This window comes from Myzus persicae, unplaced genomic scaffold, assembly GCF_001856785.1.
Source record: "Myzus persicae strain clone G006 unplaced genomic scaffold, MPER_G0061.0, whole genome shotgun sequence".
NCBI lineage: Eukaryota > Metazoa > Arthropoda > Insecta > Hemiptera > Aphididae > Myzus > Myzus persicae.
In genome coordinates, this window is record NW_019103412.1 from 579,779 (window position 1) to 606,393 (window position 26,615).

Sequence of the window (26,615 nt, forward strand, 5' to 3'; positions counted from 1 at the left end):
ATAATGGTTTTAAGTTAACAGTTCTCCCGTAGGCCAGCCGAGGTGGCAATTGAATGAATGCCGGGGGACGGTGATCCTTATGGTGACGTATTATGGTCTCTCGTCGCAGTCGGTCCTCTATACCTTCTAGCTATGACTTCAACTACTAATCTCGGGATCTCAATTAGTGCGAAAACAGGTCGGTTGGTAGTTCTTAGGCCATAATCCCGACAGGAACCTCTTCCTTTTTAGTTCATACTAATTTATATCTCTAGTTATTTATTTAATTAATTAAACATAGATAATGGGTGTATTGACGAATAATTACTACCTACTATTGTCAGGATCACTACCATTTAATGGTTTGTATTATCTTGTCCTGATGAAATACAGTGACTATTCTAGACAAGGATCAGCGGGGACTTCTTTTAAAGAAAATAATCTTTAATTTTTTTTTTACGACATCGAGTGTTTTATAGACATTTATTTTATAGTCAAGGACATAAAATGACATCCGTAGATGGCAAAGATCCGTAAATACAAAATTTAAATGTCAATACATTTAAATTGGTACATAATATTATTGAAAAAAATATATTATTAATGCAATACATTTGTGGTGCCTGAAATTATACCTAATTTAATAATGAAAGCTTATTGAATTTGTCCCACAAAAAATCCGTGCACCGTTAATAATAGAACGAAAGGTATACAAATATTCATAAAGGCTGGTTTGGACAAAGGTTAGGTTTCTGGAATTCATTATTTTTTAATTCCAAATATAAATTCAATTTTCATTATTGGATAGTATAAATATAATTAAATAAGGGCGGAAATTCGGAAATTAAAATCATTTAAGTTTTATGTTTCATAATCATCGATCGTTTTTGTTATCAAAATGTGAATGTTTCGATTATAAAATCGTCGAATTTTAGAAATATTAAAATGATTAAGAAAAAAAATTATTAATATTGTCATGTATAGAAAAGTATATGTATTGCCTAAAAGAAAATTTTAGCTTTATTTGCCACCGCTTTAATTGGGTCTCAGTAGGTTGCTACTAATAACTCAATAGTTTCTATAGATTTCATTAAAACAGCTTAACAAAAAAAATAAAATATTACCTCTATGATTTTATAATATTTTAAAAGGGAAACGATGTTATTTTAATATCTTTGGTTTCAATTATATAGAATATTAGTCATATTGTTTACAGTAAACAACTTATTTGAAGACTTTTTAAAATGCGTAAGGTAGGTAAGTACCTACCGTTTTATAAAATAATTTGGGGGGTTTTGTTAATTTATATTCAATACTGTTAATATATTTTTTTTAAAAACAACGATTTAAATATTTTATATTGTTATGCTTTATTGTTTTCTATTAACAATTGGATACTGATGGTCGTTCTTACAATTTCTAGTGCTTTTGAATCAGGAAATGTCCTCTAAAATTCTGAAATAAATTAAATCTTCAAATAATATTCATCTTTTTTTTTATTATTTTGTCAATAAATTAAACATTGGGTAGTGTTTTAGTTTTCCATATTTTGTGACAGGTAACAGTTTTAGATAGAAATTTAAGAGTAAAATGTATTGGTATTCCAATGATGTGTGTTTTGTTTATTCTTTTTTACGTCAAGATTTGGTGCACAACATTTGCTTCAATCTTCGAAATTGAGAGTGGTTTTTGGTAGTTAATAAATTTGATCTAGTTGATACTTTTGTATCATTTAAGTATTTCTCTTTTTGGCTAAAACTAATAAAAAATAACAAGAAACATGAATTTACCAATAATAAAAAATAGCAGTTTTTGTGAAAAACAATTTTGTTTTTATTTTGAGATTCATGTTGAATAAATATTTAAATAGTGTCTTTTAGATTTCATATAATTTAAAAATATTATTGCTCTTATTGAGCTATTAACATTTGAATTGTTGTTATTTTTTACTTTTGTTAAGAAAAAATTTGATTTTATGGTTCAAAAGATTGAAATATATAAAGGGTTTCTCGTACGTTTTTTAACAGCAATTTAGAAGTATAAGAACAAAGACTTTTAATAATTGTTATAAGTGACTTGAAGTTAAATTGTTGACAATATTGAATATTTAAATGTAAAATAACAATTTTTCGTCAAATAATTTAAGTTGTTTCGTAGTTATTAAAAAAAAAAATAAAAACCGTAGATATTCAAAACACTCTATTTTTTAATAATATTATAATGTATAAATATTAAATGTACATTTAAGCTCTTTTACTGCTAACTTATTCACTTCGTCTACACTATATCGTAATTGATTCATAAGAAAAGTGATAAATTGTTGGCAAAAATTAGCCTAACTGAGAAAATAATAAATACTAGTTATAATTATCATATACAATTTTGATTAAAAAGTGTATACCTTTTTAAAATAAAATGTGTTCTTTGAAATAAACTATTGTATTAGTTTTTTATAAAATGTATAATGGTGCATACATCTTTATTTATATTTAATTTTTCTGTGCGTCTCTTGTGATTGTGTAACTTCTGAACGACTTAACCGATTGAGATAAAAGTTATTTCAATCGATTTCTTGATTCTCGGGTGGGTCTTTTTCAACTCTTACCCTCCTCCCCAAATGCATTATGTTTAGGCTCACGAAATTCGAACATTTGTTTTCCTATGCATAGGGTTGTGATTGATTATAGATAATAAAATAGTTCTTTTGATTGTCTTTTGATGGTATATAATTTATTTAGGCTAATAAAGTTGTGGTAGATAAATGTAAAATTGAGAAACATCTATTATTATATATTAGAGAAAAATTTTCAGTTGGAGCTTATATTAAACTAATAAAATACTCTACCAGACTTCCCGATAATTCAAAATAAAGGGTACAGAAAGCGATAGGTGTGTCTATAGATGGAAAGCTTATCTATGAATAATATTTGTTTAATACAGATATCATTAGTTGGATTATATCACTATGACGCACAATGTATGTAAGTCCACAGATTTTGGCAAATCGGCATCAAATTTTGCACACAAATGATTTGTGACTCTGGACTTGTTATAAGCGTATATAATAAAAATCACTTATAAAAGCAATTAAAGTGTATTGCAGCGACTTATGTATAGAATGAAAAAAGCAGACTTATTTTCAATTTTGACAATTCAACTAAAGTTTAGATAACTAATTGAATCAGTTCTTTTCAGGTATCCTCCCCGCAATTAATAATATTAAAACCATAACCGCATATTCGTTTACTTCTGGTTGCAATTGGTCCAAGTAAGAAAAATAAGTTACTTATTACTATCCGCCGCAGGTGAATTGCCCATCTTGGTTTCATTTATCCCCGGGCAATACCGAATAATACAGACTAAGTTAACTATGAAAACATGTCTACCAATTAAATACCTTTGGTTTTATAAATATGTTTGTGTGTACCACTACTGTTATGATGAATTCGCCACACTAATGACTAATATGTTATTATTACATAATACGGTTCTTAAATGTGTAGTAATTAACTTAGAAATAAAAGTAATTTAAAATATAGATTCAAATTGAGTCACTCATTTGCAATGCACTTATAAACATTTGTCATGTTACCGTAACAATTAGTTTGAAAATATTTTCAGAAAACCATACCTACTTTATACAAATAATTAACTAAAATATAATTTGTCAATTTGTTGGTTATGAACATTATTGATTATATATATTATACGTATACCTATGTACATAATATAATTAAGACTAATTATTATTTTAATATTATAATAAACTACCAAATAAATTAAAAATGAAATGTTATCAATTATATGATTGCATGTATTAAGTATAGATATAAAAATAGTATTACTCTATTATTAGGTTATCACGAAATAAAAAAATAGGATTACTTTGAATAAGTGATTGTCAGTCAAAACGATTACAAGATGAGGAAAGATTATTTTTTTATATTCTCGTTTAAGTACAACAAAATATTAAAAATTGCATACAAGTCGTAAATCACTTAGTTGACAGATGCACATTTTAACACACTTATATTGTCAGACATTTTATGCGAATGTTTACACTTTTTGTCAGACTCGTTTAGATTTAATAATTTTATTTTAATATTTAAAAATTAATAGAAAAAAAAATAATCGTATATAAATAATTCAAAAAAATAATTTAATGTTTAAACGTTTACATTTTAAGATGCACGGGTAAAAAATAAGTAAATTTGGCCATTTTTATTATTACGCTATCAGATACGTTAACTTTGTTAAGAATGTTATTTTGGTTTTTCTTAACCTAAATATTATTTAGGAAAAATCCATTACAGTCAGTACAGAAATAAAGCTTTTTCGTTTCTTGAAAAGTAGTAATTGTGACTTATCCCTTTTTACTCGCACACAATCCATATATACTGTAAGAGTCCCTCGATAGTCCAGTGAACGTCCGGACGGTACATTAATCCATTAATACTAGTGACTTGTCCAAATTCCGGGAACACCATTAACTTATGAAAATAATTTATCTACAACAATTTTGATATTTGGAATCAACTTCACCCTTTTATTGTACTTATCTATTGTTCAATTTTCGTTCAATCATTTTTTTTTTTAATGAGAAATGAGAGCCTAATGAAAAACAAATATACTTATTTGTTCACTAATAAATAATGAGGTCAAATTAATTCGACATATTTTTAGACATCTTATTACATTATATTATGGAATTAATTGAAACAGTTTTTAAAAATTATAACTTTATTTGAATACAAATTTTTTATTTTTAAATTATAAAAACAATTTTAATAATAAAATATTATAATAATTATTATTATTGTTATTTTTTTTTTCAATATTATGGATTTAAGAAACAGTCTTGTAGCATACCGCTTTTAGCTAATGTGATGCCTAATTTAATAAAATAGTTTTCTTTACTATTATCATCTATTATTATTTATTATAATATATTTGGGGGCTCTGTGAAAATATTTAGAGGACCTCAGCACCACGATTCCCCCCCCCCCTATCTTTAACCTATATATTTGCCTATATCCATCGGTCACCTAGTATCTGTAGTCATTTCCAGCCACTTTGTGCAACTTGATGTTAAAGGAGCAAATGCCAGAAGGGCTGGGAAAAATCGACAGGGTAGTATCTCAGCCACTCGAGTTAGTTGTTCATTTCACCTCTCGTCAGTAAACAAAGTTATCCCTCCTCTATTCAAGGTGACTTATTTGAGTGTGACACCTCCGACTTATGTTATGCTTACGATGGTTCTTCCCTTTCATATTATACGTGTATCCCATTTTTGCTCAGCCGAAACGTAAATAATAAAATATTATTGTAAACGGGTTTGTTTACAATACTATTTTTTTTATTTATTTTTTTTTTCTTGAAGGATTTATCAAAATGACAAAACAATTATTATTTAAATCTTTTACGAAGCTCTGGAACATACCCGTACCGTTTAAAAGTTGAATATTTTACCGGTGTACATACGTTGCAGTTAAATGCTCATAACAATCATTGTACATCGACATTCATAATTATAAAACTGATTAACAAAAATAAATATTATAACAATACTCATGTCTATGAACATAATGATATACAATTACTATGGATGAGATACTAAAGCAGCTAATATATGCATGAAACATACGCCGTGTGCATTTTATAGAATATATACTATTAAGTGTGTATAGAAACTTTAAACGGGTTAAACTTTACACGTTTGCGTATTTTCATTATTTCTGCATTATTATAGCTGTGCTCTGTATAATATTATAGTTTTTCTAAAAAAATGAAAACAGCAGTATGATAATATTATAGAATGAAAATAAAATAATAACTTTTCCATGACAAAATAACATTTTCTGCGTATAATAGGTGGATGAAACAAACTCATAATGATATTTACAATATTTATAAAAATAAAATTACTGATTTTATTCGTAACTCTGCAAGTACTCTAAAACCATATTTTACCTATTAATTATTGTAATTCTAAAACTGTACCTTAAAGTATTAATTACAAACATGTATGACGAATTTTAAAATTCATACTATCTATAATCTATATGTTTACTGTATTGTGATATTCGTATGTCTTGTATAAAAAACAAAACTTCTTATGAGACACCTGTATGCAACACATTATTGGTGAGGGTGCTGTTTTGATACGGTCTCGCAATTACGTTCTATGATCAGTGGTGTTACTCAACTGCATTGGTAAATATAACGATAGTATAATGTTGGCCAATGGTATTCATTTGGATAATGTTTACCATATATATTCAACATAACGACAGTTATATAAAATTTTAAAACAAAAAAAAAAAGGACAATTAAATAAAAAAAAAAAAAAAAGATAATAAATAAAAAAAAAAAAAAAAAATACAAAAGAAAAAAGAATGTCTCCCTTCAATAATCTATCCATGTTGTATATCCTTAGGCCCTCAAAAAAGGCTTCGTCAAACTGAATTGGATTTTGTACAAGATCATGGGAAATGCACGGAATTATAGCGGAAAATTTCGATCATTCGTTTTCGATAACCATTATTTAGTGCTCAATATTTGCGTTATTCGGCGATACCATTTTTAAAATAGCTCAATTTCCCTCTGAGATAATGGATATTTCTTCTTTGATTTCAGCGGGTTCACTGCTAGTATCGAAATTCACCATAGCCCAAATATTTAATGCACAATAATCAGTAGTATTTAACGGTGGATACCTACCATTTTAGTATTTAATCAACAATTAGTCCTTTAGTTCTCAAGACTGCTATGCACACCTCTTGGTTCAAGCTTAACCAGTCAGTGACATACTCATTACTTCGTCCTGTCAAATCCATTACCATTTGAGTGGGCAATTCCAATATAGAAATAAATCAGAGTTCAATATTTTGACAAAGTGTTAACTCGCTAGTTGCAACATTGGTTCGAATCAGTTAAATGAAAATACTGCTACCTACACGTGGTGATTTTGTTCCCTGACAGCCTTGTACACCAAAAAATGACCATACGCTCCCCATTGCAAAATTTCCTTTTAATACCTGCGTTTTCGTGCCAAATTTATGACAAGCTATGATTTATCTTCGTCCCATTTCAATCAACCTTTATTTTCTAAACTACTGTAGAATAAAACTCACAAAACACTATCATAGCCAATACAGTTAATAAACAGTAGAATATAACATAAAACAAATTACAGTTTAAATATTATATATTAATATACATATCAGAAACAAACGACCGCCACGAGCTAACTTAAGTCTGAATAATCCAAGCACAAGTGTAGAAAGAGGAATACCCATAGAGTGCATTTCGAATTAGCATGAACTTGTTTTAAATTGGTTTCTAATTTTTATTATTTTTTGTATACATATGTTAAACATTCAAATACCAATAATTTGCATTTAAATTTGTTGAAAAAAAATATTTATAAAAAAATAATAAAAATTTATTTCATTTTAAAAACTAAACAAAATGAATGGAATCTATACATTTTTCAAAATATTAAAAAATATAATAAAATAATAAAATCAAAGGTGCCTATATATAGTGTGTACGATTATTAAATGTGTATTGATTAGAAAGTGTTTAACACACAATTCCTCCAACAAAAAAAATTAAAATGTTATTTTACTTTTTTATTAGATTTGATATGACACATCATGCCATACGTTTGAATAAAGGAGAATGATTTATACATAGATCAGTCACTGGATTGTTACTCATTAGTTTTTTGGGGTACTGAATCATAGAAATAGCTCAGTTAACGTATAAGAACTGAGCACTATTCTAAAAACAGTTATTAAAATGATTTATTTAAAACTTAACAAAAACAAAAACTAACATGGAATTAATCAATATTTGCGAAAACAATAATTTTAATTTTTTTACTTTTAAGTTTTTGATTTCTAAGTAATAACAGATATTATTTTACAGGTACGATAATTTACTATACATACTTTACTTCAACGAATATTATAATATTTCAAACAACTAAAATTATTTATACTTTATAGATATTTACATCGGTCGAAAAATAGGTTTCCAATTGTTTATGGACTGAGAAACGATATAATATAGTGGATAAGCTCTATTCTTTCCAAAAACTGAGTCTATTCAGAACTATTGTACATAGTATAAACAATGGCAGAGTAGGAGTCGATAAGGATGCAATAACAACAACTAAACGATTAAATTGTTATCAAACCATTCGCATTACTCTTGTTACCCATAATCCATAACGATACAATAAGCGTCCTCGATAGCTGGTGACGGATATTAACACACATTATATCATATTGGTTTTAATTATAACAAAATATAATAATTTATTTAATAATAATAATTACAAAGCTAACACATAGCTGTGAAGTATATTAAGTGGGTTTTTTTAATATATGTGAGTACAATTTATTAGGTACATATACCTTACGTCGTGGAATATCGTATATTGTCTTATATAAATATTATATATAATCAGGCAATAAAATGAAAATAACATACACACTCCATAGCATATTGATCATTAATTAATTAAAATAATTTAAATTTAAAATTATAATGAAATTTAAAACCAATTTTCACCAATAATTCAATAATATAACAATATAGCTGTGCTATTGAGGTCTATACAGTTTTTTGGAGTTGTTTGAAAACGTACCCTCAAACGTGCAACGACATTTTAATCAAATTCCGCGCAAACGGTTGATGACCCGTAAGTAATCATCGCATCGGAACAACCGTCGTTATTATAATATTATTATATGCGTATAATAAGGGCATCACCGCATAACAATAATATAATTTTTGTTTCATAATATTATATTCTACCGGTTTCGCGTATCATATCACAACAATAACGATTGCGTTTGTCGGGAATTTCAGATATTCTTCTTCCTCACGTCGTACGCGATACCTCTGGCCATCATATGCATCCTGTACGTGCTGATGCTGATGAGACTGTGGAAAGGAGTGAACCCAGGCGGGCAACCACCGTCGGCCGAGAGCCGGAGGGGCAAGAAGAGGGTCACCCGAATGGTCGTCGTCGTGGTCGCCATATTCGCCTTCTGCTGGTTTCCGATACAGGTACGTACCTACCATGCGTTTAATATTATAATGTGTGTGTGCATGGGCGTAACTTGGAAATATATTAGGGGGGGCAAATATATAATATATATATATATTATATATAATTATTCATTATGCATTATTTAAGCATTCTAAGCATTATCTAACAAGATACCTAAGCTAAAATTGAATATTAAGATTTAAAAAAAAAACTGTATAGTAGTAGCTATAACCAGCTGTTTTGTACTTATTTTAAAACAAGGTATGTTAAATGTCAGAGGGGGCACTGCCCCTCCTAATTTATTCTAGGGGGGCAATGGCCCCCCCTTGCCCCCCCAGTTTACGCCTATGTGTGTGTGTGTGTATCGAAGTGTAAGATGATTTTACTACTAACGTCGTTTCGGTCGGTAATGCATCCGATAGCCTAAGCATAGGTACGTTTTCCCTTTTTGGCAGCACAATAAATCGGGTGGTACGGTTTTTTCCTGCAATCTTACAGTTCATTTATATTTTTGTACTAGCTGAGCCAACACGGCAGTGTTGCCCTTGACAAATTAAACGGATTTACCCCTTCTATAACTCTATTAAATATTTAAATGTAAGCCGCACAGATGTTGAACATAGTTATTTGGGTTGTTTTGATCAAATATAAAATACAGGTTTACAGCAGCCAGTGTTATATCCAAATGTCGTAATAACCATTTTGTTTACTAGGTAATATAATAACAATGAAAACCCCGTAAACATAGGTTAATTCGTTTCAAAGCCTTTCCCAGACAAACAGACAAACAGACAAAAAGTCAAATGTATATAGGTATGTGCGTGTTTCGTTGAATATCACATTAAATTTTATACTTTCATAAAATATCACAGTGTCGGCATAAACAATTTGAATACTTTTCATTCGTGATACGCAAGATGTATTACCAGCTGACTTCACCCGGGTTAAAAGTAATCGATCTATCCATCGTTTTCCGTTGTATAATACAATACCTGTCAAAACCCGGTTACAATTGGTTCATCGGCTTCGAACCCTTTCCTGGGCAAACGGATAAACAGACAGACAGCAAAACATATCTGTGCTTGTTTCATACAATACAACATATTGTTTTAATCGTGTGTGTTTAAAAATCACAGGGCACGAGTATACAATTTGAAAACATTTAATTTGTGATACGCGTGGTAAATAAAAGAAAAAAAGGTGGACAAGTGGGTATCGTTCTGCAGTTGTACATATAAGGTGTCATGTGGGTCACTGTAATAGCTTGTGATAGATGTGTTGAATTTGTATACAATGATATTATATCATCAAAAGCCTGTATTTCTATAACTACATATTTTATGATACTAAGTATTGCTTTTAAAGTAATTAATTTTACTATGTATTAATAAAACAGAGGGATGAATTAATTTTCGCCTTAAATATTTCATATTATATAACTTAGAAGTTTTAAGTACCCTCGAATATTTTTAGATTACAAACAATTTCTAAAATCATTATTCGTCGTTTAAATATCTAATTTTGTCCATAGCTGTACTCAAGAGAATTATGTTTATATAATTTTTACATTTTTTGGTTATAGAATTAAATGTTTATGAGTAATTTTGTTTTGAATTTTCAATACTCCAACGAAATATCTTATTTTCACATTTCAATCAATTGAAAAACTAGTATTTTGTAAATAAGTATTTTTTTATTTTATATACAACAATACATGGAACAACCTTTTTATGGATGAATGGAAGAGGTATAATATATAACTCCAGTTTTTCAGGAGACAAATTCTGTCACTAGCAGCAGATCATATAGCTTAGACCAGTATTTATAAGATCTCGAGATGAGACTATATAAGTTAAGTTAATTTACAGATGTTTAATTATGCATACATTGTAAAACAGTATAACTAAGTAAATTGTAAAATAGATATAGGTATAGTTATGAAAATCTCTCGACATTGCACGAAAATCCAGTATGACGCTATTGAATGTTTACCCTTTTAGTAACACTATTGAGCATAGAATATTTTAAGTGATGTTGCCAAATTTAAAGTTTAAACCGACGTATTGTTAACTATTATTTCCACTTATTAATTATACTATACGAGCTATTGTTGCACACAGTATGTCTATATGTACAGTGTACACTTATCGAAAATGTTGTAGATTTATAAATTGGTTAGATATGTACCTAATAAAACTGCCGTTAAAATGACCACAATGTTAGCTTATCCATGGTGCTAACCGTGATAAACTCGACAAACTCATTTAAACATTGGGACATTTGGCACTGGTCAAACATTCGCAATGGCCATTTAAGTTGTACAAATAAGTAACTTTAAGTAGTAACTAGTAAGTAATTCCTAAATTGTTATAGAAATAATTCAGTTTGTGAGTGTTTAATCTCGTCCTAGTAACTAAAATATATGCAGTAATCTAGCTTGGACTATTCTATCATACAAGTCTCTTATTTTACCAACAAATTATCACAAAATAAAAATTCAAAATGTATACTCAAGGTAAACCCTGATGTTTTTTATTTAAAAACATCGGGACCAGTTTAGGTTCCGGTTGTATACAAATAGTTAAATTCGGTTCCCATTAAGTATACCAGTTACAAATATTTTAAATTTCTATTGGTAAACATTTTTATTTCGGTTATAGTCCCTGCAGGTTAGTGGTTACTATTACAGTATTAAGCGTATTATTAAGTACAACAATTTTGACAGCATCGCATCATGTAATCAAGTTATTACGATTCGTCGGAATTTATATTGTAACATTAATTATTATAATACGCACGGGACAGAGTGGTGATTCGATGGACCATGGACCCATGCACGTCACGCTTATCCACCTCCCTGGTGTGTTTTTCCCCGACGGTTTATTGTTGTTATCGTCATAACCATCCTGCGATCATCGCTATTTTTGATTTTGTATTTTTTAATCCGCTTTTTCGCTTTTCAAACACGCTCCTCCGCGATCTGCGTCGCTAATATCAAACACCCCTTAAAACACGCCACCACCCTTAAGAAATAATCCAACTGCCTCTTTCTGTGTCATAAATACAGTATTTTATTAACGATCATAATTTTATGGTTAAAAAGTATAAAAAATAATAAAAACATAAAATAGACGTACCCGTATGTTATTGACTTACATCGAAAATAAATTACGATCGGTTTTGCCAACGAAAAGAAACATTTATTTGCAAGTCATAACAATAGTGGTTAAGTAACGGTTTAGACGTCGTTTGAGATTTACAGTGATCCCAATTTGCTGACGATAAAGTTGTTTTAGAAATGTGTTTGAACTATCCTACCCCTCTCACCTAGTAAAAATTACCACTATTCATCTTGTCAATTGACAACAAATCGGTGCAATTAAAAAAATGTTTAAGACATTTGTCAGTATACGATTTTAATACAAATAATGATCGTTCACCTGTTCAATAATTTATTTCCCACTGATGCTGAATGGTTTTTACAATACTGTCATTTAAAGCCTTTGTAAACAACCCGCCACCGACAAACAGTTATTGCCGGTAGATATAGCTATGCAATAATATTATTATTAATTAAAACTGTTTCACTCGACGGGTTTGTTGTTCAATCCAAAATCACAATAAATTGGTTGTAAATAGTTTTAAAATAAATATTATTGCACTCGGTTAATTAAATTGTCCGAATACTTACACAAAATAAAGAATTACGTGTGGAACGATACGTCACATATAAACTGGTCTGGTGAAGTTGAAATGATATTTTCTTTACTCTGAAATTGTTATAAATACACAAATCTATTTTACTTATACTCGAAATTTGAATGTGAGATTAAATTAATATTAATCAATATCGAGATTTCCATTAAGTTAAGGATATTTCAACATATTTAAAGGATATTAATAAATAATACTGCAAATATGCATTAAAATTAATCATTCAAACAAGTGTAATATAAATTCTCTCTTTTTTGTTAATAAATATTGTTTTTTGGCAGGTAAAATTTTTGAAAGTTTCGTCTTTAAGTTTATTAAACATAATTTTTTAAGTTGTAAAATAACTAATAAATCCTGAGTAAACTAGTAAACTTTCGTCACAATTAACTTTGAAAGTCTGTTTTTAAGACATAATATAATAACCTTAGTAATTTTTTCTTAATATTTTATATCCTAAGTAGGTTCTATAATAAACTTAACACGATGTCGAGACTATAAAAAATGAAAAAATTCTAGTTGATTGAGTATGTTGAAAATTTTATTAAAACACATTAATATAATATAGTTGTAAAGATGGAAATTTAATAAGCACCAAGCATTTTTTTTATATCAGAAATAAAACAGAATTATTCCTATTCCACGTGACTATAAAGTTGAAAGGATTACATCACAGGACTTGTGTAATCCATGAAAGGTTTGTAATATATATTTAATTAAACTAATATAGGTAGGTACTGTGCATATTAAATATTATATACCCAAGTCCCACATGTATATAATAATATACAGATTTAAAAATAATTGTTAAAATACACTGTTGACATGTTAATATTGTATTACGTTAGTTATAAACTTATTGTTAGATAGCTTACTTAAATTCTAAAAATAGTAATGTATTGTAAAAGTGTAAGAAACTAATATTATAATATAATAACGAAGTATCTATGATCTTATATGAGTAGAATTTTGTAACCGAGGTCAAAAAGTTATATAAGTTTAAAATAAAATATAAAATATTCAGAATGAAATTAAAAAATAATTTTTAAATACACTGTTTATCTACAAAATTGAGTCAACAAACACAAACAAGTGAAATGAGTAGTAACTAAAAAAAAAGTTTACTTGATACTAATAATATTTAATACCTACACATTTTATATATAATGTTATATTTTTCTTGTATTGTCACATAGTACATAGGTTAGGTTCTTTATTATAAAATTAATTATATTGTAAACAAAATATATTATAATAGTACGTTTCACGGTGCTTATACATTTAATTACTTAAAAAATGAGATTGATATCAATATTATGGTATCTCACGATAAGAAAAAAAAAATCCATCTCTATCTAATCTATTTAACCAAACTGTTCGTCTAAAAAATTTACCAACATCTAACACATATTATAGTTATGGTATATTACAAAAGTTTTTTTTCAATTGTTTTTCATTTTTTTTTTTTTTTGTGTTCTTGCACTTGTGCAAAACTTTTTATTTCTATCATCATTCCAAAAGAGATGAAAGAGAATAATTTGAGTGTCAAAGAAAAAGTTTAATGCCCTACGATTTCTAACCGGAAATACTAGGCATGTATATTGGCATTGTGTAGTGACTGTATCCATTTTGCTATAACGACAAAATCGTTAAAGTTTTGTTGATTTTTTCATTATGTATTTCAAAACTATTCTTATTATTATTTATGCTCTTGTGTTAAATGTGGCAAACTTGATAAATAGGAATGGTTCTGCATGCTTAAAAAATCGTATAGTATTGTACTAATTTCATACTAGAAAATGTATATTGGCCTTTGGGTATAATAACATGATAAATAGCTAGTACTACGAATAGTCAAGGACGAAGCAATAAAGTTGAGATTAAAGTATCATAATATGGCCTTTTATCTACTATGAATGTATGTTTATAGTATAATCAATATAGAATTTATGTGTTTATTTTGAGACATGTGTTTATATTTAACATTGTTACTTGTATCTTTTAAATCAATAAAATCTGTTTACTATTTAACTCAGCATTCTACCTAAACCGTTTTATATAAAAAAAAAAATTAAATCATGTCTGAGAAGTACAATTAAAGTATTATTTAACTTTATAGGTCTTTATTTGAACTTCCGTTGCGTAATTTTTACAGATGGATTAACATTTCAGTCTTAAATCTAAATAAAAAATATTGTTAAGTATCAATTTTTATCAGTTTATATTGTTTATAACCAACTTTTATTTCTATTCAATATGAAATAATTAATCAAATTTAATCTCGATGTTTATTTAATACTTTTTTATTTTAATTAAGAATTGTGAAATCTGTAAATTATTTTTTCTAAAATTATAAGTGATATGCAATAAGATAAAGTAAAATAAAATATGATACATTTGACTATCTAATCTTATGGAGACGGGAGACGTGGTTGATATCAAAAAATCGATGGAATTTCATAACGTTGCCTACTAGTAGTCAGATAATCAGTAAGTCAGAACACCATGTTAGGACAAGGAGAGAATTTTGATGTAATTTTATTGGTTGACATTTTTGGATTTTGTGAGTTAATAGAACAATGATGAGATTCAAATTCATCAAGGAATTTAAGAAGTGATATTTCATTGTAATGTATAAGGGAAGGGGAATCGTAGGATTTGCTTTTAATTATTGATGACCTTCTGTTACATTTCCGAACGAACGTGGTTTTGTAGGGTTTCCAGTGGCTGACTGTATGCTAATGATGGTGGATTGGCGGTGGTTGTTGACGACTTGACGTTTTTGGTTAGAGGTGTTATTGCGGTATTTTAGGCTTGGTTTTTTGTATGTTGTCCATATTTTGTATTTGGCACCTCCTCATTATAGGAGCACTGTACAGAGCGATACGAAGATTTCGTGCAGGAGATGAACGACTTATTGTCTCCAAATTTGATACACATAGGAAGATGAACACAGTATATTCGGATCTGGTCATAGATATCGCGGAATCAATCAAATTCCTACCCACCTAAAAAATATTATTATAATATAAAAAAAATGTACATAAAAATAAACTGTTTCCATTAAATAATTACTTAGTATAGGTATATCCTTATTCAAACAAATTTATGCAATAATTATCTATTATTTGAAAAAAAATTAGTATGTTTCTGAGTTGATGAGTATGAAATAATTTTGTTACGATCATTTTTAATTGTTTTATTTAATAAACTACATTTGCATACCAATAAATGTGTTGATTAAAATTGTGTGTTTATCATATAAGTGTAATATTATGTAAGTAATTATAAAAATTAAAACCATATTTATCAACAATATACACTGATGGAACTACTTTAATTTAAATAAAATGTTTAATGTTAATAGATCTGTCAATAAACAGGGATGAAATAATTAAACCAAATGAAAAATTAATTCAATCGTACATTAATAATATGAACTAATAATTATATTATACCACACAGAAACTTCACTTTAAATGTATTTAATTAAAATTATGAATGCACTTAAACAAAATTAATTCAACAATTAATTAACTTGTAGTTTAAAACTGCAAATACATTTACAAATATATAGCGTACCATGCGTACGTAAATTTTGTATATTTAAATTCTACATTTGACAATGTAATTATTACTGAAAATTTACTTATTTCTAACGTGCAAAATTAATTCACATAGCTATATCTGTAATTGCATACTTACACGAAATTATACAAGTTTTAATGTTAAAATGTTATTTTAATGGGAGTAATCAGGATATTAATTAGGTTGCTATTGTAGGCCATGGTGTATTATTCTGATAAATTTATGTCCTAGTAATATTTTTGTCTCCGGTCACGATATTATTTTAATTGTTTCATAAATTTGTTTACATTTCGACGTTGTATATCTTTCATTCATATTAAGTAGGTGAATAATAGTTCGTTCTGTTTAATTATTTGTATATACCAACATTTGACTCTGTTGTATGTTAAATATAATTCACAATTCCACAGTTGTATTTTATGGTATAACGTGGTATATAATAACTGCACTCTAAAAGGTTAATTTAAAAATTAATGCAATTTTATGTGTTATACTGTGTAATAAATTTAAAACGAAATTGTATGATTATTATAAACACCATTATTTACTAAGTGCTTGAAATTTGCCTCCCCACCAGGAACAATTTATCTGAAAATTATGTACTCATTTTACAAATTAGTTTTCAGAACCTGCAAATCATTTCCCAGTATGATATAAAAAAAAAGACTAATGGGAGACCAACATATGCTGATGGCTAACATATTGCCAGTAAAATTTCTCTCCCGGCCAACCGATCTTATTTATTTTATACCAGGCTGAGATATGATTTGTAAATTCTGAAAACCAATTTCAAATATTTGCAAAATGAATGCATTATCATCGAATAAATTGGTTGTGGCCGAGGCCAACTTTATGCACGTTAATTTAACAGTATTTTTCAACTAGATTACACAAATTGTTTTTACCAAAATATTTCTATCAATGTTCCGTTTCACATATTAAGCTTTCTTTCCTTTCCCCACTCTATTTCTATATCTCTCAATTTCAAAAAATATGTATCTGATTGTTAGTGTTATATGTAGTTTTCAAAAATTAAAATGTATAGTAAAGTATGTAGTAACATCATTATAATTTTTGATTTAATTCAATTTTTTAGTGGAATCATCAAGTGCTTCGAAACCCGTTTATGTAAGACATAATATTATAATCATATTTTACATGACAATATAATGTAATGCTATTTATAAAAATGCGAAATTGTCATTATTTTGCAAAGTAATCGTTTTCCGGACAAACGATTATGATTTATCTACCGTTGCTTTTAAATGCATAATTAAAGCACTACCCTTTTTTTCTCGCCGCGTTGAACGAAGAGTTATACCGAGTGCCAAACGTACCCACCGCCTCTTCCACACCTGCACTTGTCTTCGCTGTTTTTTTTCATTTTACGCACAACTGTGATTTGTACATCGTACATTTCTATTACGATGGCTTTAACCCGAACTGAGACGCAATTCGTACGTCAAAAACATAAATCTTGTTACAATCATCTGCGTGTGTCGTTACAGTTCTGCGGATTTCGACGCTACACACAATAAATACGATATTATTATCATCGCACCGTTCAGCGGGAGCGTGTATTCGCACAGTCGTTTAAAACAGAGTGATACGTTAGATCCTCTCGTTTTGTTTCGTCTCGACAGCTTAACAGTCTAAAGTGCATTCATCTCCCGAGCGCAATCAGTCACTGACGCAAGGTGTAGACGTATTATGTATATAGCCGAGACCACTGTGACCTGCATGACAGAGAGATGTCGAGGGGCAATGGAAAACCCTGGGTGGCCACACCTGTTGCCATAGGCTCCTCACGGTCAATGAAATCAATCCCAGGGAGAGTTCTTTCGGCGTACCTAAGCATGCCATTCTGCAGAGTTGAAATGATAAACGTGACACGTCACCAAAGCTCGTCATTCGTGACGCTAACAACTGGCCGCAATGATTCGGACGAGTCTACTCTGGTTGAATGAGCCACATATATAATTAGTTGAACGTAAAGTACCTACTCAATTAATATCGTCAAACTCTCAATCTTGAACTTGTAGCTAGTGACATTGCAGAATGTAAGTATACGAAAACCACGTTAATGATTAATCACTCATTAAGTATGATAATATGTATAAATGAAAATTATATAATAGGTACATACGCATTCAATAGATAATCTCTAAAAGATATGAGGAAAGCCAAGATTTTGAAGAGCGTTATTTGTAGTGCTCCCAGTTCGTACCACAATTAAGTATTATTACCAAAACGTTTTCAGTAGTGCACAAGAAACAATATTATACGTGGTTATGTAACAACGTGGAAAGATGTATTTAATTGGACAGTAGCCAAATTATATGAATCTAAATGGCCAGTATAAATAATGTCGATATTGGATACTCGAATTATTCTACCATAAAAGAACATCAATTATTTGAAGAAAAAAAATCACAGTCTTTATCGGCTGACTATAAAGTAAGTTTAATAGCTATTAAAACCATTTAACATTAATTTCAAGATTTTCGGTAATATTTAAATTGTTTAAGTAGCAGTGTATCGTCGAAAAAAACCATTTATTTCGTCGAATTTGATATCTTGTCCTTACAGCACTGATTAAAAACGTTCAATTCATTTTTATCAAAACTTGTGATCAGAAGAGCAGCCAATACAATAATTTATTGTATCCATTTTGCTATATAAGGCCGTGGACAAAAATAAAGTCAATGAATCTTTGTGACTACATTTTCACACACTATCTAACGAATTGTAAACGGTAGTTTTAACCGATAGTCGATTAGTGGACCGTGGGCGAAGAGAAAATGTTAAGCTAGTGATTTTTTTTTTTGATATCCAACAGACCACGGTGGATTCGAAGTAAGGATTGGTTCATAGACTTTACTCATCTGTAAACCAGATATGTATTGCTGTAGATGACTGTGTTGTAAGACCGTCCAATGGAAATTCGTCTTATTTCAAACACTAAATGTTCAAACAGTAAATATCAGTAATGCGGCATTGTTCATAAAATCATAAAATATTACACGTTAACAGATAAAATGACGAGCAATAATGTATTAATATTGGACGACATTTTATTGAGACACAAGCTAAAATAGCTACAATCTCATTTGGAAATACATTCTTACTTGGCGTGCATATTTATTATTATTATTATTCATAAATCAATAAGTTATTATTAATCTAAGCAATTTAAAATAAAAACAATGCTATAAATAAAATCAAGAAAAAAATTGATTTTGAATAATATCTATTTCCTTTAAGCAAATGCGCTGTGGTGGAGATGCAGAGTTACAATTGTTTATTAATTATTAGTCTATAAGAATTAGGTAGAACAAATTACAGAAGAAAAACCAATCACACAATACGTGTATCTCAAGATAATCGGTGGGAGAAAAAAATCGATAAGGATTATAATAGAAGGTAATAAAAATCGTTTATGCAACCCATAACGATAAAAAGCTGTATTTTAAAGTAGGTATGTAAAGAAAAAATATCGCGTAAATGGCGGTTGAAAGTTCTTTGCTGACTTGCTCGTTAAATAATATTATGCACACTTATATTTTCATCGCACAGGTAGCACATTGTTATTATACTTATTTCACACAGTAAAATATGTTGAAGATATACTTCATCTGCTGTTGTATCAGTTGTGTGGTTATTCTGCAATCCGCTCGTACTCCGGATCATCGCGACATAGTAATTTGTTGCTATTGATTTTGGATTATCGTCGTGTAGTTTCTCAACCGAATGCAATATAGTGTGTTTCAAACATATTCGGTCGCCGTGCGTTATTATATTTCCATATTTGGCCGACGAGAATAGAGGAAATGTAAAACGTGTTTTGTAATACCGGTGTGTTAATAAAATAATGTTATACCTACACGCAATAAGAAATCCCACCCGAGTTTCCGTTTACAAGGGGTGATTTGCCAATCATTCTCACCCCCAATTGTTGTTTATTTTTTTTTTTTTGTTAACACAATATTAAGCGTACCCTGAAATCCGAATTTGAATAAAATATGTATATTATTAAATGAAAAATGAGGGTGCTCGGCGGATAACACTGCAGTGTATGTCCTAATCGCTGACGGTCTGCACAACCGTTCTTCACAGAACCTAAGTCCCTGAAACGCAACGACCGTATTCGTTCAATATCAAACAGCTTTTTAAAAAACGCTCGCAGTATACTTATACAGGGTGGACCTCGTGATTTTCCGTTTTCTCGTGTTCGTTGAACGAGAAAACGGGTAAAAAATAGTACGCCACACTGTTCATATGTATATAGGCGTGTGCATTTATATGAATATTATTTTTTTTTCATACGGCTGTTGCGCTGAAAAATTATTCGTGTAGCAAAACTGACAGGAATGCACAGTATTTTTATTACTCGTTAAAGTCCGTTTCGTTTTATAGAAACGTTTTGCATAAAAAAAATATACCTACCTTTATATATATGTATATATTTTTTATCTATATATAACAAAAAAAACGCACTTTTTAACCAGTTAAATGGTCAGGTGGTGTCACCGCATAACAGCCAAAATATTACGCTCTAAAAACAGCGGGACTTTACGATCCAATTAGTAGTTTTTTTTGGGTGTCCGGTTCAACACGCTAAGTTGAAATAATGTGACAGGCGAAAGTTACATTTTTATTTTTTTTTAAATAATAGATACCTACTAATAAGCAATAAAATATACGTATGTCACTATACGAGTTTCAAATTATAAATAACTATTTTTCACACAATTTACATTGTTTAGGCATGAGAAAACGGTATCATTTGAATCAACCTATTATCAATTTGAGTTAAATTAATTGTTGCTTCAATGATAATGTAATATAACATAGGTACCTACTAAGTATTATATTATTATTATTTAACATTTTAACATTATTAAGTTATATATAATGAATTTAATATAATAATATAATAGATCGTATACTTATTGATAATCGCTATAATTACACCTACATTTTTATGACATTACCAGTATGAATTAATATAATATAGCATTAAATTATTCGAAACCTATATTTGGATATAAGAAACTGTCTAACTGAACAAATTTAAATTAAATACAACCACGAAATACATCAGTTCAGACAAAATAATTCTCAAATAAAAATTGTATAAACTATTATATTTTATATTATTTAAAGATGTTAAGTAATCAACCTAAAATAAGTGTTTGTACCTAGCAACTATTTATCATTTGTAATGATCAAGATTATGATTTTTGTGAATTATCCAAATAAATCAAAAGTGAATAAAATAAATTAATATAATATATTAGAATGTAAAAAATACTTGTTTTCGAGCAAACATAAAAAAGGCATTACTTCAAGTTGAACAAAATTAAATGTATTATTTAATATATATTAAAAACAAAAAACTTTTGGAAACAAAATCAATATAAATACATACATGTAATCTGAGGCTAAAAAAAAAAACAATCGAAAGTTATGTAAAAAAAAATGTGTAGGCATTATTCTGGAATGTCATTTGGCATAATTTTTTTTGTATTGTAAAAATTTAGTCTATATCGTACAGATTTCACCATCAGTAATTAATATTAATTAATCACCGAAAAAAATAAATTAGAATTTGTATAGTTCTCTTGTTGTTGAAATAAAGTTGCCTTAAAGGGCAGTTAGAAAAAAAATATTCAACTAGGTATAACATTAAAAAGATGATGACCTGAATTAAGTTGTCCTATCCGAATATTTTCCCCCCAAAAATACGATCAATTATTGTTGAACTAGGTTTTGAAATGGATGAAATAAATAATAAAACCATCCGTAATGTTGATGAAAAACGGCAGGTAGGATACGTGGTATGAAAATATCTATGGTTAACGGATATTTACGGGTTTTCGAGAGCTCCATTTATCACAAACTCGTTAAAGTGTCGACGATCGGACGGTCAATGTCACGCAGGAGTGTCGTCCAAAAATAATAATATCAATATACATCCGATTTTTATTATTTTTTTTTTAAATATCAATCGTCTACTTTTCGTGACAGGAGGCCATCCTATTGAATGGCTCAGTAAGCGATGGTTAATGTCGTTTCACATCGAGTTTATTATTAATATATTATACTACGTACGTACAAGATGTCTTGGCATGTTTGTCCTCGCATCAACATGATTTTTAGCAATATTTGAAATATTTCATTTGAAAAACGTAAGGTTTGTCATGTGATGAAACTCGGATCTAAATCAAGAAATTAAAAAAAAAATCAAATAAGGAGTATCTTCATAAAAATCTAAAATAACTTAAAATGATTATTTATATAATTAATATTCTTGTATCTAGTTGAGTTAATAATTATTTGAGTGTGTCATGTAAGTTTAAATGTACCTATGTAGATATTCGACAAATAGAAACATATTATACCAGGTCGATACTTGGATAGTGAATACCCATAAATGGCAACTGAAGTATCCTGTAAAGTAGGTATAATAAACAATATTTAATTTTAACACATTTCGGACGACAGAATATTTTAATATTTTAAATCTCCATTTTTCGCATAAGAATATAAAAAAAAACGAATACAATTCTCGTTATGTACAATGTTCCAAATGCTAAGGAATATAATATAATTATGTATGTTAATAATATGTAATATTATATAAAAAATATAGTAATGATACTACTATTATAACGAACGAGAAAAATGTGATTTAAAACCATACGATTATATAACGTGTACTCTCATTTTGCTTTGAGATGATTCCATGAAAATGGAATATATTACAACTGAGGTAACTCGCAAAGCTACCCGCTGACGTTTCAAAACTTCTGTGTATTAAAAAATATATAACAGTACCTAACTTTTGTGTTAAATTATATCTTATATTTTATAATATATTTTGCATACTTATATTTCACTATAAGATTCGTTTCAAATATATTAAAGATTTTTTTTTAAAAATATTGTTATGTAAATTAAAATCAATACATACTACAAAAAACTATTTATTCGTCGTATTTTTATAAAACTACAGTTCCCTTTATTGTTTATCACTATTATTGTTACGGTTATGTGCACAAATACATACGTTATACGCATAACGATCTTATTAATTCATAATCGATTTTATCATGATATTGTTTAGTATTAGTGTCCAGTGACAATGTGGAATATAGAAATATTATAATACTGATCGGGGTTGTGCTGTTTAATTTTATCCAGTTTAACGAACGACTAATAATATTATAACAAATTGTTCATTTTAATAACGAGGTTATTATAGTGTTTGTTCTTGTGCATTATTCACCATAAAAAAACCACCACACAGTGGAACCCGCAAAGTATACAAAAACCCTTCGCTCAATCATCTGAAGTCGAACCGTCCACTCGTATCAATATGATAAACAAACTGTGTTATAATAATATAATCCCTGTACTGTGCTCAGTCCGGTCGAAAAACAGTTCGTTTCAAAACCCAAATCCTGAGATCGTATACGCTTTTATCCTATCGCTGAAACGCCTCCATCTCATCGATCCATACAGTATAAAATACCGAATTTACCTAACCCACCCACCTCTACACTTAGGACGTTTCACTATCCAAACTTATTGACCCCTTGCCATATGCTCACTTGCACGTTTCACGATAATATCAGAATTTATTGATGATTTTGATGCCATCGCTTTTAATATTTTCTTTCATCTCACGCCTCCATTTACGTCCTGAAATCATTCGTTTCTACGTCGTTGGCAAATAAAAAAAAAGTAATTTTTTTTTCAATCATCAAAAACAATAATATGGTATTATACAAATCAACTAGTTTGTATGTCTACAATTATTTACTGAATATAATTGTACAAGTGAAAAATATACTTAACCTGCATACTTGGACGTGTAGATACTATGTTTACTTTTATTTTTAATAAAATATTAAGTTTGAACCGATTGTCCAGAAATATGAGTTGATTGTTTTTTAATGACTAAATTTTTAAGTAATTTTTGTTGTTTATATTTTTTTTCAGTAATTTCCGTTTTAATAACAACTCTTTTAAATAGAAAATTACATTTTAATGCATATCAATAATATACAAATGAACTGATTTTAGCTTTCCCCTTTTACTTAATTTTCTAATGGAAGAGTTTTATAAAAACTTTAATTAATTTATACTATCTCAGCGAAATTAAAAAAAAATAGACTTACAGTGTATTTTATTTTTAAACATTTTATTTTTATTTTTTTAATATTCATAGAATGCTCCAACAAAGTTGTAACATTCTTTCACTAACTCTCTATTGATTGAAAATTAGATACAAATCAGTTGTAACAGATGGTACTTTTAAAATGATTTTATGTGAATTTCTAAATAGTTTTAGAAGAATGTCGAAAAACTACAGAAAATCAATAACATTCTTGGCTACCCCGTTTATAAACATCCTTAATCTCTTTTACTTTATTCTAATTATAATAATAATAATAAGGTGGAGAATATTAAGTTTTCTATCAATACTAATTGGAGTGTGACCTTTGGGAAGTCAAGTTTGAATAATAAACAATATGATATTAGATTATAGAACTGTCGTTCTCTTTTATAACTTCCAGAAAATCTCGTATGTCAGTCGTCTACAAACAAACGAAGGAATTATGAAGATGAGCTCTTATAATAAAGTTCCATATTGCTTATACTCTTTTTATAATTTCATTATATAATATAGGATGATCACTTAGCATTACCTAATTTTTACCCTTTAACAATACATTTATTTAAATTCCGATTTCTGGTTTAAAATTCAGGATTTTATACTTAAAGAATCATATTTTTATAAAAATCTTTTTTTAAATATAAGAAATTGTACTAAAATATACTGGATGATATTTTTAAAATTTTTACATATCTAAATTTACGAGGAACCTTGCCTATGAGGTTACACTTTCATGATTTATAAGCAAATAAAAAATGATTTGCAGACCGTAGGTAATTGAAAAAAAATCTAAAATTTCTCCCAACAAATATTTTGAAAATTGAATCATACATGGAGAATATGAGTACTATATTTAATGACAATTTAAAGAATCTATGGTTATCCGTTTTTGAGTTATTGCCAAAAAAACAAAATCTATTTTGTTAAAAACTAGCTGGTTTTGAGCAAACATTTCCGGTTTTTCTTAATTTTTTTTTTTCCCCTGACGCTTTTGGAAACTATTGGGATTTTTTTACTTTTAACCCTTTTAAAGTACCAAATAAAATCACTTTCCTACAAGAAAAATATACTGAAGTAGAAAATCAAATTATTTTCACTGCCCCAAAAAGTGATGACAGACCAAAAAAAAAAATACACACACACAATATCAGTATAAAATCGTTACATTCATAGCTTCGCTTAAAATCTAAAATGAAGGATGAGCATTCATGATGATTCACAAGATATATGAAAATCCAGAGGGAATTTAAGTTTTTTTCCACTTGAGTTGGGCAGATGTCGTTGCGTGCATAGACGCCGTTCTGCGTTGGTCTGACGCGCACTTAGACTGTTTTATTAATCACTAAGTCCTCAACTTTCGGATTTGGCTACAATTTAAGATTCCACCATGTAAGCTCTTTAAGGGAAATATTTCTGATCGTCTGTACTATTTCGTTATTTGGCCACAGCCAGAAATCGCTGCAGTGGATATTAAAAGATATATTATTCAACTGCACATACTCGGATAAACGTCCAATATGTTTTCCAACTATCCAAAGTGTTTCAAACAATATTTTCTAAAGACGTTTTTTTATATACTATTTTAACAATTCACTTGTATATTAGTTGGCATTACATATTTAGTGTCAAAACGATTTTCTTGTACAGAATATAATATTTATGAAGACATAAGCAATTCAATTATTATAGTTTATTGAACTCTGAAGACTACAGTACAAATACCATAACAATTTAAAAATGTAAGGGACATTGTTTATTGTTTATATCAAACTGTTTTGTTAATTTTCAAATAATAAGTTTGTTCTAAATTGTTTACTAACAAATAGTATACTACAAGTAACTACTACGCATATTAATGATACCACATGTCCAAGAGATAATTAAAACTATTAAATGCTTATACTGTGAATTCGAGATGTCATAAAAGAAAAGAAAACATTTTTGAGGAAATGCAGTAAATTACTAAAAAAAAATGTCAACCGAGAAAAAATCATATGTGTAGGCAAATTGCATAACCAATGCGCCGGCTCTCACCTTTTAGATGTCTTATTTGTACACTATGTTTTTGATATCATTTAGTTTTACCGA

At 28.6% G+C, this 26,615-nt stretch overlaps 1 protein-coding gene across 1 annotated transcript in view; it reads left to right on the forward strand.

The window, feature by feature from the left end:
• Nucleotides 1–26,615, forward strand: part of LOC111034429 (allatostatin-A receptor-like) — a 187,243-nt gene that overhangs the window by 42,388 nt on the left and 118,240 nt on the right. Inside the window, exon 3 of the mRNA XM_022315679.1 lies at nucleotides 8,860–9,060. Within this exon, the coding sequence (XP_022171371.1) occupies nucleotides 8,860–9,060 (201 nt within the window). The remainder of the gene's footprint in view (nucleotides 1–8,859; nucleotides 9,061–26,615) is intronic.